Below are 15,298 nucleotides of genomic sequence, written 5' to 3'. Positions count from 1 at the left end.
GGAAAAAATTCTGTTGAAACACACACACCCAAAAAAAACTTCAACCAACAACAATTACCTGGCATATACAATTTACACCTTCTTGCTAAAAACCCGTATCACGCATTTAAATTGTTATAAAAAAATTACATGCCCCCTTCTTCCTTTGTAAATCACTCTCAAAAACTATATTTAAAAAAATTTCCCTGTTTGGCATTTAAATTTGTTGTTTCCATTTTTTTTTTTTTTTTGAAAAAAATAATTCCTCTGTAAAAAAATCGTTTTCTCTAAAATTTTTCCACCTCTAAATTTTATTACTAAAATTTTGAAATTTTTAAAATTCGTTATCTAAAATTTGTTTAAATGTTTTTAAAAATTATTATTATTTTTCATTCTATTCAAAATTTGAAATTTTTACAAAATTTTGTGTGCAACAAAATTTTGAAAAATTCAAAATTCATTCAATCATATTTTTTTTTTGTTTCATACCAATCAATACCTATTAAACAAATTATTATCAAACAAACCAAACCAAAAAAAAAATTTTAAAAATACCGATTTGATTATAAAACACGCCCAACCAACCAACAGGTACATATTTCAATTGCATAATGTTTATGGTAGCTTCATCCGTTGTGTCAACGATTTTAATATTAAATTATCATCATCGAAATGCTGATACACACGAAATGTCCGAATGGGTAAGTTTGTGTTTTTGTTTTTTCTCTCTACTACAAACAACCACAACTACAATCACTTCATCTACAACCAAAAAAAAAAAACTACTGAAACGCCTCCTCTAAAAAAAAACAAAAACTCACTCAAAAACTACAACAACAAAAAAACATGTCATCATATCGTCACACCACTTTCTTTCACTCAAAATGAAAACTTTTTTCCATCGAAGTTTTCATCGTAACATAACTAAACCAAACTCATCAGTCAGTCAGTCATGCATTTAAAAGCAAAAAAAAAAAAATTCCAAAAAAGAAGACATCAATCTCCAAAAAAAAAAAAAAAAAAAAAATAGAAAACTACATCAAAGAATTTCGAGTATTTAACTCTCACCGGAAACACCATAGTGCTTCCGTTTCATTCGCCCACCAAAACAACAAACTATAATTTTTTTCTGGCAATTCTTTCACTCTCTCACACACACAGCCACCCAAAACACACACATTCACACATATGGAAATTTTTTTGTACCAAACCGCAATCTCCAATTCAATTTCCAAAAGAAAACCCTCCGCAATACTAACCATGTTCATGTGTGTGGGTGTGTATCTGTGTCCGGGTGCGTGTGTACGTGACTTTCGTTTAGAAATCCATAAACCAAAATCAAAACCAAAAAAATCGCTTGCAAATAACCAAAAACCGAGTATCCGATACAAACTTAGTTGTTACCAAAAATTCATGTTGTCTGATTAGTGTGTTCTTTTTTTATTTTGTTGTTGTTATTTTATTTAGTTGTATGTTTGTTGTTATCCTCACCCCAAAAAAAAAAAAAAAAAAAAATCAAAAAAAACTATAAAAAAAAATTTTGCAACAACCACCATGTGTTGAATCAAACCAAAAAATTGACAAATATATTTTATAAGTTGTTGTGTTGTATTATTGTTTCCTTTTTGTGTTGTTGTTGTAAATTTCCATTTTATGTTGTAGTGACAAAATATTGTTACATGTGTCCTTAGGATGATATGTAATGCTATAGATATAATGGTTTTATTTTATAATTTGTAGCATATTTTTAGGCGTTTTTTCAATTTTTTTATTTTTACTAAATATAAATTTTCTATTATTCGCCAGCTTCGACATTCGAAAAGGGAAAATCTAAAGTAATTTGTATATGATATAAATTATCTGATAATTTCATTATTTGTAGCATACTTTTAGGTTTCATTTATTTATTTTTTCTTCTTCTTGAAACTTGTACTCTGAAGGCTTTGCGGTTAGCTTTGAAATATGTAAATCAAAACAATCATTTGTAACATATGACATTTCATATTTTCATGGTGTATGATTATGATTTTTTGTAGCATACTTTCAGGCTTCACTCATTGAATCTCCACAAATAGTGATTAAAGCATTAATTAGGCTTACAACGAAGCCAATGTTTAGTTGTTTGCTATATAATATGATTTTTTAAATACATTGCATAATTTTAGGCGCCTTCTAGCTCTCTCCCTCAATCTTCATATATAAAATCTGTTTAAAAGGAGAAGTATTAATAATTTTAAAATGAAGAATTTACTCTTCCCTCAATTGTGTTCCTCTTCTTATTTTGCGTAGCATACTATTAGGATGTACTATTTCTTAATTTTTTGTGTAGCATATTAGTAGGATTTACTACTTAGGATTGTGTATAGCATACCTTCAGGTTTCACTTCACCGAATCTCTTTTTGAATTCATATTAAAAGTATGCAATAAAAACCTTATATATTTTGCATCATACAATTTACATTGCATACTTTTAGGATACATTAAAATTATTTTCGTGAACTCAATATGTAATGGAATTCAAAATGTGATGAATTACTTGGTACATGGCTCTGTGTGCGGAAAAAAATGATATGCCGCGTTAAATGATTTTTTTCTGCCTTAATTTTTACAAAAAGCTTGTTTTATGTAGCATTCTTTTAGGCTCACTTTTTGTATAACCTTAAAATCACACATTGTTGTTGAGGTTATAGGTCAATAAATAATAGGATAGCCAGTGGCATATATATATGACATTATGAGAATTTGTGTAAATATCCAATTTAATTCGAAATTGCAAGTGCGAAGCACATACCAGAACAGGGTTTTCTTATAGCGAAGAGATTTGTCTTACTACATAGTCAATTGACATTCGAATAATCGATTGACTTTTTGTATTTAAAAATTCTAAAAGCCTATTTCATATTCTTGTCATATAATTGTCGAACCTAGTTCCGATCTCGGAATAGTTTCAATGACCTAGTTCCTACATAACCTAAAAATTAAAAAAAAATGAAATAAAAAACAAAGATGTGACGTGTTACACTAAACAGTTGGCCCTAGTTCCGATCGTTCCTTTCTGAAAATAGTTCCATTAACTTGTTGTAACTGTAAAAATGTAGGTACACGTTTGATTTTTTAGACATATTTTGTTGGCAGTCAACATCGGGAAGACTGTTCGACTTCGGAGCCCCTTTTATCGAGAAGTTCACTGTATTCTTTAATTGTTTCCTATTTAGTAAGAAAATATCAAATAAGAAAACTATATGAATTAAACAATTGGACCTCGCAACCTAGAATTGTAAAAAATAAGCATGTGATTTTCTAAACATGTTTAACCACCAGTCACCTACATGAAGACTTTTCAACTTCGGAGAAGTTCACTGTACTCTTTAATTAGAGTCCTATTAGAAAATCTTTGTACTTCTCTCACAAGTAGTAGGAGACCCACATCAATTGAAAGGTCCACATCAATTGAAAGGTCTCGAAACTTACCTTCAGAACGTATACACCTTATGGCGAAGAACAAACTTTGCTAAACGGATTTTCATCGATTTTCATTGCAAGTCTCAGTGACAGTGGGGACTCTGTGTAGAAAACGCCATGTTGTGCAAAAATTAAAATGGATGCAGATGGTCTCGAAATGTACTTTCAGAATATATACACCTTATGGCGAAGAACAAACTTTCTCTGTGTAGAAAACGTCATATTGCACAAAAAACTAATATGAACGCAGTATAGAGACCCACATCAATTGAAAGGTCTCGAACGTACTTTCAGAATATATACACCTTATGGCGAAGAACAAACTTGGTCGGTCTAGGTTACATAAATGCGATATACTGTTGGTCATAAAATTATTGCCCATATGGAACCCTTTACTCTTATATCAATCTTTCGTTCACCCAATGGTTCATTTAATTTATTTTGATCATATTATTCATCCTTCCGGTTAATTTCCGAATTAACCGGTGCGTGCAATAAACAATTGAAATGAATGACCGACCTAGTTCCTTCTGGGGATCAAACTAACTAGTTCAAAGAAAATATTTCATAAAACTAAAAAGCGCTATTGGGCTAAATGAAGGAAACTATTTTACAAATTGAACCATCGGTACTAGGTCTACTCCTTTCGTTCATCTAGTTATTTTTGTTCCAGTAGTTAATTTTTCTTCTCATTTAGTTAGTTCATCTTGATCTAATTGTTTATCGAGATCTTCCCGGTTATTCTACGAATTAACTGTCGTGTGCTAACGAACGACTTAACTAAAAGGAATATGGAATTAAATTTATGATTAAATTCCTTCCGGGGTTCGGATGAAACAGTTCAAAGTAAATGTTGAATAAAAGGAAAGATCGGTACTCGGTTCGCTTCTGTCGTTCATCTATTTACTTTTGCTCCAGTAGTTTTTTTAGTTCCTCTTGGATTAACGAAATGAAATGGCAGGAACGATGGAAATAAATAAACGACATAGTTCCATATTTCGAACGGAACAAAACAGACCGAATTGTTTTAATTTGTGTAATTGAAGAATCATCGAAATATAGGTTTTCTGAGTGGACATTATTTTAGTGATTCAAATATCTTCGGTCTTCTAACTGCCGGTTTTTAGACCCCATGGTTTTAGACCGCATGTTTCTTTGAACCAAATCCGTTTCAGACAGTTTGGAGTCGATCTACAAATGTCCGTCTGACTGGCCGGTTTGAGCGCACGATTACAATATTTCTTCGAAACTTAGTTCAAGCTTTGAAGATGGGGAACATCAGTCCACTCGTTCTTGTACCACCACCCGTAAAATGGTAAAATTGTGCAAAAAAATAATTCTATAATATCATGTGAACGAACTATCTGAGTTGAACCAAACTTTGCACAATATAGTATGTTTACCAAGCCTAGATCATGACCGAACATGGGACAAATTGGCCCACTCCTTCTGGTACCTCCACCAAAAAAGATTCAAAATTTTAGTATTTATAAATGTAATAATAGGCGAATGGAGTGCTTGATTTGAACCAAATTATGCACGACCTGTTATTCTTACCAAGTCTAGATCAGATTTGAAGATGAGACCCATTGGTTCACTCCTTCTGGTACCTCCCCCACAAAGGGTCAAAATATTCAATATTTATAAATCCAATATCAGGCGATTGGAATGTTCGATTTTAACCAAACCTTGCACAACCTATTATCTTCACTAAGCCTACATCAAGTTTGAAAATGGGACCCATTGGTCCACTCTTTCTGGCACATCCCACACAAAGGGACAACATATTCGATATTTTTATATTGAATTTCAGGCGAATGTAATGTCCGATTTGAACCAAACCTTTCACAACTTATTATATTTACCAAACCTAGATCAAGTCCGAAAATGGGACCCATTGGACCAATCCTTCTAATACCGAAGGGTCAAAAGTTTCAAGTTTCAATATTTAGAAATGTAATTTCAGGCGAATGGAATGCCCGATTTGAACCCAATTTTGCACAACCTGTTACCATTACCAAGCCTATATCAAGTCCGAAGATAGGACCCATAGGTAAACTCCTTCCGGTACTTCCCCCACAAATGGTCAAAATTGTCAATATTTATAAATCCAATATTGGGTGAAAATACCTCCTCCTCAAAGGGACAATATTTTTAAAACTTGTAAATTTTATTTAAAGTGAATTGAATAACCGATTTGATCAACATTTAATCCGAAACCTCAGTGATAAAAACATATACTTTGTATATCCGTAAACCATAGGCTGTGGGTATATATCTGTCGCCGACATCGACTGACATTATCTCTTAGTTGTTTATTTTTAAATTCTTTCCGAGGGGAATAAGATATCGCTTTATAGGTTATGGAATTTTTCCGAATGAGGTCATCTGACTCCTTAAATTCAAGGTAAAAAGAAGTTATTTTGGCATCGAAATTCGACCAGGAGGCTGGTTCATAATTTAATTTTCTTTCTTGTGGTTATTCTAATTATTTTTCTCCAAATATTTGTAATCGTTTCTGTAATCTAAAATGTAGAAAATATCAAGTTGATTTTTTTTCTCTCTTTCTATAAATAATAAAAATTAGAAGTTGAATTGTTTTTTCTACTCTCTAAATAATTCATCACATAGTTTCATCACTTCTGTCTCATTTTTGTCAAATTTTTGCTTTCTCTCTCATATATATATTTTTCACATACAAATTCATTATTCACAAGAATCGGTTTCTCATCAATGAATTCATGCATTCACGCATCCATTCATTCGTCCACCATTCCAACAAGAGACATCGTTGTGTTAGGCTGAGGCAATTAATAAAACCGACAGAAAAATTGAAGCATATCCTAAGGCTTAAAAAAACGAACTTTTTATTTGTGAGCTTAAATTTTTGTTTCCGTTTTTATTCAATTTTTTTTTTATTTTTTTTTTTTTGTTTTAAAAAAGAAGAAGCAAAGCTACGAAAAAAATAATAATATTAATTGTTCAGTGTTGTCAACGTCTACCATTTAAAATATGTAATGAAAAATATCGTAATGTTGATGTTGGGCCATATTATTATTATTCCTGTTATTATTATGATTGTGTATGTGTGCGTCTGTTCGCCAGCAACAACAACACCACCGCCGCCTTCAATTCAACGCTAAAAAAGAACGGAAATTGTCATCAATGTATGCGTGTGTGTGTTCGTTCGTTTGCCTGGCCGCTATTAATGTTATAACCCCTTGGCAAATACTATACATGTGTTCTTATTATTAATTATATGTGTGTATGCGTGTGCGTGGGAAAATATGATAACAAAAAATAATTCACATTCATATTTTTCCCGGGCCGAGAAAAAATACGAACAACGAACTATGGTCAAAAAAATAATAAATGTTACTTGTTTTATGTTCGGTTTAATATTGTTTTTTTTTTTAATTTTTTGGTTTAAATTTATATCTATAAAAAATATATATTATACATATGTATGTCTGTGTGAGTGTGCTTTACTGATTGTAACAATTGCGAAGTATACATGTGTGTGCTTACATCATTATATACTTATTTGTACGTAATATTAATAATAATTTATTATTTTTTGAGATTTTGTGTTTTAATTGCTGCTTATCAATGTTTTATGGTTTTTTGTTGCTTTAAATGTGTGTGTGTGTGTCTGTGTTTATCCCAAGAAATATATCCCAGTCCTCTTAAAAATAGTTCTATATGATTTATGATTTTAAAAAATATTATATTTATTTTTTGCTTTAAATGAAATAAAAAGGCGTTTGGATAAAATATAATAAATTATTTAACACATATATTATTAATAAATAATGTCTTTAAAATATTACTATGAAAACAATAGATATAAGGATTAAAAAAAATTAATAAATTGAAGCAAGTAAGTAAATAACCATATTTTTATATTAAACAATTTTTTTTTTTTTTTGAAAAATATTTGAACATATATGGCAATTATAAGTTGTATAACTGGTTTAAAGATATTTAAATTTAAAAGTGAAAAAATAACAAACAGATATAAGAAATAAATAATTTAAAAAATCGTAAAAAATAAAATCCAGAAAGGAATGCAGTAAAGTCGTGCGGGCCGTATACCACTTTGGGTATATTCTACATATGTATCCTAACATGAAATTTGACGAAATTAAATATATGATCTGTATATATATATATATATATATACAGTATGTCAAGCATGAGTTTACACATGGAATACATGAAAACCTATTATAGTTAGCTTTTTTATTCCAGAAATTTAATCAGATTTAAACCAGTGAGCGGAACAGTATAGCCTATACTGCTCCGCTCACTGCTTTTTTAATGCAGAAATTTCAGTTTTAAACCAGTGAGCGGAGCAGTATAGTCTATACTGCTCTGCATTAAAAAAACAGTGAGCGGAGCATATATATATATATATATATATATGTGAACCGACTAACAACATTTCCATTTCATTCGTTCGTACATAGCATCGTTTGCGTAAAATGGGACACATTTATTTAACACAATTTAAAATAAACATGATTTACTCTATTCGCTATGCTGCACTGTTCAAAATTTAATCTCAATCGGACATCTGTTCGAAATATAGATAGAAGCTATTACTGCAATCATTAAACCGCAACCACATCTTATTTCGATACGTTGTGCAAAAATTCGTGTCAATCGGACAAGCATTTACCTAAAATCGGACGAAAATTTATATGGGAGCTATAACTAAATCTGAACCGATTTGCAGTAAACTTAGCACACATCATTCACAATCTACTTCATTATGCTATGCCAAATTTCGTGCAAATCGAAAGATATATAGGGACTTGGGTGGACTATTTACATTAAATCGGATGGAAATAATCTAAATCTGAACCAATTTTCAGGAAACTTAACACACATTATTCTAGACCGAATTCATTACGCTATGCCAAATTTCGTGCAAATCGAAAGATATATAGGGACTTTGGTGGACCATTTACATTAAATCGGATGGAAATATATATGGGAGCTATATCTAAATCTGGACCGATTTTCAGGAAACTTAACACACATCATTCTAGACCTAATTCATTATGCTATGCCAAATTTCGTGCAAATCGAAATATATATAGGGACTTTGATACATCATTTACACTAAATCGGACGAAAATATATATGGGAGCTATATCTGAATCTGGACCGATTTTCAGAAAACCTAACTCACATCATTCTATATCTACTTCAGCACGCTGTGCCAAATTTCGTGCAAATCGAAAGATATATAGGTACTTTGGTACATCATTTACATTAAATCAGGCGAATATATACATGGGAGCTATATCTAAATCGAAACCTATTTCTACGAAATTTAACACACATCTTTCTAGACTTAATTCAGTAAGCTATCCCAAATTTCATGCAAATCAAAAGATATATATGGTCTTTGGTACACCATTTACCTTAAATCGGACGAAAATATATATGGGAGCTATATCTAAATCTGAAACAGTGATTCTATGCATATTCTCAAAAGAAACCATGAGTCTATCTCGATTATTTTGCCTGTTACAAACATATGCACAAAGACATAATACCCTGTACCACAGTGTGGTGAAGGGTATAAAAAAACTAATGTAACCAACTTGGCTTTATGTGGGTGGTTTATACTAGTGGTTGGGCCTACATATAATTAATTTTTTCGCTATTGTTTTAGTAAGCGCTACGATAATTCATTGAGGATATGAAGTTCATTCCTTATGTGTGAAGCTGTGTGCAGCTCTACTGATCTGAATTCTTATAGCAATGCCTGAGGCATTATGTGGTGTGGAAGCTGTTGGTTCAATACTAAAAATTGTCATTGAGGGGGGGAAATTGTATGCGTACGTCCCTGGGGGCTGTACATGAAGCGGAACAAATATTGATTACATCGTGTAGAAATTAACGAATGTTTGGGGTTATCATTCTATGAGGTGCTATGTCACATTATGCAACATTATTGCATCACAATACCATCCTTTATGCTAAACATTATAAAAAAACGAAAATCCGTAGGTATCGAACCTGAAGTTCTAGTTTTTATATCGATATCCTCCGAATTACTGTCAATTCGGTCGAAAAACGCGTTTAATATCATAAATTGGGGGTTACCGATATATGGGGTCTACCAGAAAAATTGGACCAATATTTATAATTTTTAGTGGAGACATTTGGTACCCAATAAGATATCATTATACCAAATTTCAGCGAATTCAGTTGAAAAACGCACTCAATAACCCCTAAATACCGAAAATTGGGGGTGGGGGCACTTATATGGGAGCTATTCCTAAACGGGAACCGATATAGCCCATCTTCGAATTTGATCTGCCTGCAGACAAAAATGGCTCTATCCAAAATTTCGATGAGTTACAAACGAAAAAAATAATATACCCTTTATTCTATGTTGGAGGGTATACGTAGTTTATTATGTCGGAAAATTCGGTCGCGTCCCTATTTATGTAGGGGTTATTTCAAAAGCTGGGCCTACATTTCACGATTCTATTTATAGCCACTTCTAAAACCTAACAAAAACTTATTTTACACTCCAGTATTCCGCAATGCCAAATTACAGCCACTACAATGGTAAATTTCGTATAAAACCTTCAAAATACTAACAACGGGGCTCTACCTTTATATGGTATTTTGTGCATATATGTATGTTAGCTTCCTAAACCCCGAAATACGAAATACCGAAAATTGAGTCATATGTCAACAAATTAATTCGGGTAATATGTTTTTTAACATATCACCCTTCTTATTGATACTTTCGTGTAAGAAGTTTTTCTACCCAATGATAATTCAAAATATAAAATTACAGCCTAAAATACAAGAATTCAAAAATACCCAAAGAGTGGACCAAAATATATAGTTTTTGTGAAAGATTACCTACTCAGTGGGAATCCGAAATACTAATATACTTGAAGCTAACAAATTAAAATTAAAGCTTCCAAATACGGAATATTTCGGGGGTACCGTGGGAGGTTCACTGAAACATGGGCCGATATTTATAATTTTTAGCCGTAATTTGGGAATCTGAAAAACGAAATTATAATCAATTCTATTGAAATAACCGTACCTTAACATCCCAAAATGCTAACATTTGAAAGATAAAGTTATATGTGGTCCGCCCAAAAATGGACCATTATTGATAATTTTTGGTTTTCTATTCAATGAGAATTCAAAAGTTAAATTACAGCTAATTTTATTAAAAAACGTGCCGCGCTCTACCGGAATTTGGAATATAGCATAATATGGTGGCTATCCTAAAAAGTGTACCAATATTGATAATTTTTAGTAGGAAAATGTGGTATCCAATGAGAATCCAAATTACCAGATTCAATCTGATTAGCTTGACAAACATGATCAAAAACTGCAAAATACCGAATGTTTTGGGTAGAAGATTTTCTTCTCAACGAGAATCTAAAATATCAAATTAGAGCAAATTTGACTGTGAACCGTGCTTAAACTCTAATGAATACCGTAATTCAGGAGGTACCTTTATATGGGGACTACTCTAATAATTTGAGCCAATATTCATAATTTTTAGTAGGAAGATTCTCTACCCAGTGTAAAGCCCAAATATCTAATTACAACTGATTATGTAAGCAAAATCCTTAAAACTCCAAAAGTTTGGAGTGCGGTTATTTTAGGGCTACATCATATATCCCACGATCAGTACTAAATATCCTAGGAGTAGGACAAACATTGTTCCTACTATAACTGCGGGTTAAAACAAATAATTTTCAAAAACCAAAACGTTTTAATGTCGAACAAATTTGTCATGGTTTATTTATTTGCTTTAGTGGCAAACCCAATTGAATATGGGAAACAAATCTGTCAAAATTTGGGTGAATACAATCTTTGACTTGAGTGTCAAATGTGCCAAATTTGAGAATATGAATTAATTATAAATCTCTGATATAGTTTTGTTTGATGTTATATAAATTATGAAACAAAGTTGTGTAAGATCCGCAAGAAATTGTTCACAGGCTATCACCATTTGAACCTGACGGGATTAATATTTCTACTGTAGATACATTATGGATTTAAGGACAAGCTTCGTATAGAAATACTGCTTGCAGTGGCCACAAGTATTATGGTTCATTAGTTATTCGTTAAAAAAAATTGTTTTATAAAATTCAATTCTGAATATATAAATTCTATTGAGTTCATATTTTATTTAAATTATGTCATAGCTAAAGTTTCGTTTGTAAAACTTCATTCAATTCTTAAACAAATTCTTAAAAAAAATATTTGCTTTTCATATTTAAATCCTTAATATTATTATAGTATACATGCATAGCTATGTATATGTATTTCTTCCAAGAAAAAATTGTAAATTCTTTACTAACACCACATCAAAGTTTCTCCTTGCCACACAATGCAATAAAAAAGATAGCAGAACTTAAGTTTTGTAATGTAGAATACCAAGACAAGAACATCATTGGTCAAGAAGTTTTTTGTTTCTAAAATGACAAAGATTGAAGGAAATTCGAATATTGACATACGACTATACATATAAATATACAATTTAAAGAAAATGGAGAAATGTACCCTACAAGAGATTTCTTGGGAAGATAAATTCAAAACAAACAATATGTCTTTCCAAAATATTCCATAAAACATATATCTTATAGACCCTTGAAAAAAATTTTATAAAAAAATCCACGCCTCTTATGGACCCTTGAAAAAATTTTATTTAAAAATTCACACCTTATATAGGCCTTGAACAAATGTAGGGTCTTCTCTGATTCACCAGTCTTCCTTGAAACCCTAACTGTATATTTGAATTTTCATTTAGCTTCCCCTCACCTCCTCCCCCAATCCTTTGGCTCTCTCCATACATTACAAAACCTGACCCAAATAGAACTATTTTATGGACAATTTAATATCTGTTTACTTTAAATCAACTTGACCAAATACCAAGTAAGGGAATCCTGCAAGGAGGCAAGTCGGCGAAAGAAGCACAGGATAGACACACAAATTGCAAAATAGTTTTTCTTTCGGTTTTTTGTTTCTTCGAAACCAAAAAAGAAAAACAAAATGGGAAAATTGAAAGATGCTGTGAAAAACTAAAAGGATTCGTTAGAGAATTTTTCTTTCTGTCGTCCATTACAGGACAACGGCATTTGTTGTTGTTGTAGCTTTTCTTTGTGAAACTAAAGGGAAATCTCTTTATTTCTCATGTTTCTATTTCAGGGTCCAGGAAATTGTTGAAGGGCTTATGTTAGGAGAAAAAATCTTTTTTTAACATTTTTTTTTCTCAGAATTTTAGAAAATAGTAAAATTTATATTTTCTGAAGAGGAGAGTGCCAGATGGAGTCCTTTCAAGGAACTCACTTCTTTTACAAATTTTTCTGGGACCCAATATTACCTCTACCAATTTGTTCTACTCCCCTTCCCCGAATTTAGGATCTGTTGTCCGTTCAAACTCTTCCACACTGTGCTAATTAAAATGGATTAGAACAACAACATGACGAGTAGACAGAGTAGGACCAAACGACATACCCACTTCCATTTCAACAGTCATAGTCCAATAACGTTTTGTAAAAAAAAAATTGGTTGGAAAATCCAGACAACAAGAGGAAAAGCTGGAAAACACAACAACAACAAAAAGACTCGAATGTTATTCTGGTGTTAATAATATTTACCAGGATATTTTTCACAATGCAATGAATGCAATAACCCGGCACGACACGACTGGCAGCAACAAGCAGAAATCATCAACGGAAACAGGATATCGGAAACCTAAAATCCTCTATACTTAATGTTGGGAAAAATATAAACTCGACTAGAATTAAGTGGGACATGAAAATTAGAGACAGAAAAAAAAATAAGAGGAAAATAAATTAATAACATTTTAATCTTTAAAAAATACACGCCTTATATAGGCCTTGGAAAAATATTTTTTAAAAAATCGACGCCTTATTTAGGCCTTGGAAAAATATTTTTTAAAAAAACACGCCTTATATAGGCCTTGGAAAAATATTTTTTAAAAAATCCACGCCTTATATAGGCCTTGGAAAAATATTTTTAAAAAAATCCACGCCTTATATAGGCCTTGGAAAAATATTTTTAAAAAAATCCACGCCTTATATAGGCCTTGGAAAAATATTTTTAAAAAAATCCACGCCTTATATAGGCCTTGGAAAAATATTTTTAAAAAAATCCACGCCTTATATAGGCCTTGGAAAAATATTTTTAAAAAAATCCACGCCTTATATAGGCCTTGGAAAAATATTCTTTAAAAAATCCACGCCTTATATAGGCCTTGGAAAAATATTCTTTAAAAAATCCACGCCTTATATAGGCCTTGGAAAAATATTCTTTAAAAAATCCACGCCTTATATAGGCCTTGGAAAAATATTGTTTAAAAAATCCACGCCTTATATAGGCCTTGGAAAAATATTCTTTAAAAAATCCACACCTTATATAGGCCTTGGAAAAATATTCTTTAAAAAATCCACGCCTTATATAGGCCTTGGAAAAATATTCTTTAAAAAATCCACGCCTTATATAGGCCTTGGAAAAATATTCTTTAAAAAATCCACGCCTTATATAGGCCTTGGAAAAATATTCTTTAAAAAATATTCTTTAAAAAATCCACGCCTTATATAGGCCTTGGAAAAATATTCTTTAAAAAATCCACGCCTTATATAGGCCTTGGAAAAATATTCTTTAAAAAATATTCTTTAAAAAATCCACGCCTTATATAGGCCTTGGAAAAATATTCTTTAAAAAATCCACGCCTTATATAGGCCTTGGAAAAATATTCTTTAAAAAATCCACGCCTTATATAGGCCTTGTAAAAATATTCTTTAAAAAATATTCTTTAAAAAATCCACGCCTTGGATAGGCCTTGTAAAAATATTCTTTAAAAAATATTCTTTAAAAAATCCACGCCTTGGATAGGCCTTGTAAAAATATTCTTTAAAAAATCCACGCCTTATATAGGCCTTGGAAAAATATTCTTTAAAAAATCCACGCCTTATATAGGCCTTGGAAAAATATTCTTTAAAAAATCCACACCTTATATAGGCCTTGGAAAAATATTCTTTAAAAAATCGACGCCTTATATAGGCCTTGGAAAAATATTCTTTAAAAAATCCACGCCTTATATAGGCCTTGGAAAAATATTCTTTAAAAAATCCACGCCTTATATAGGCCTTGGAAAAATATTCTTTAAAAAATCCACGCCTTATATAGGCCTTGGAAAAATATTCTTTAAAAAATCCACGCCTTATATAGGCCTTGGAAAAATATTCTTTAAAAAATCCACGCCTTATATAGGCCTTGGAAAAATATTCTTTAAAAAATCCACGCCTTATATAGGCCTTGGAAAAATATTCTTTAAAAAATCCACGCCTTATATAGAGCCCAAAAAATATTCTTTATAAAATCCACGCCTTTATAGGCCTTGGAAAAATATTCTTTAAAAAATCCACGCCTCATATAGGCCTTGGAAAAATATTCTTTAAAAAATCCACGCCTTATATAGGCCTTGGAAAAATATTCTTTAAAAAATCCACGCCTTATATAGACTTTGGAAAAATATTCTTTAAAAAATCCACGCCTTATATAGGCCTTGAAAAAATATTCTTTAAAAAATCCACGCCTTATATAGGCCTTGGAAAAATATTCTTTAAAAAATCCACGCCTTATATAGGCCTTGGAAAAATATTCTTTAAAAATCGACGCCGTATATAGGCCTTGGAAAAATATTCTTTAAAAAATCCACGCCTTATATTACTTACTTAGCTGGCTTGTGATAGAACTTTCGTTCCATAAGCCGAGCTTAGAAAAGTTTTCCAGGCGCGTCGGTCTTTTGCGCAGTTTTTCCAATTTGAA

General features: G+C 31.4%; 1 protein-coding gene across 1 annotated transcript in view; it reads left to right on the top strand.

Moving 5' to 3' along the window:
- The window catches only part of LOC133333790 (acetylcholine receptor subunit alpha-type acr-16-like), a 67,348-nt gene that overhangs the window by 13,928 nt on the left and 38,122 nt on the right, over positions 1–15,298 (top strand). Inside the window, exon 2 of the mRNA XM_061542079.1 lies at positions 571–680. Coding sequence (XP_061398063.1) covers positions 571–680 — 110 coding nt within the window. The remainder of the gene's footprint in view (positions 1–570; positions 681–15,298) is intronic.

Source organism: Musca vetustissima, unplaced genomic scaffold (assembly GCF_032173495.1).
Source record: "Musca vetustissima isolate MV318-11 ecotype Yass unplaced genomic scaffold, APGP_CSIRO_Mvet_v1 utg76899, whole genome shotgun sequence".
NCBI lineage: Eukaryota > Metazoa > Arthropoda > Insecta > Diptera > Muscidae > Musca > Musca vetustissima.
Note: the sequence above shows the minus strand (reverse complement) of the source record. Positions and strands in the feature narration are given on the sequence as shown.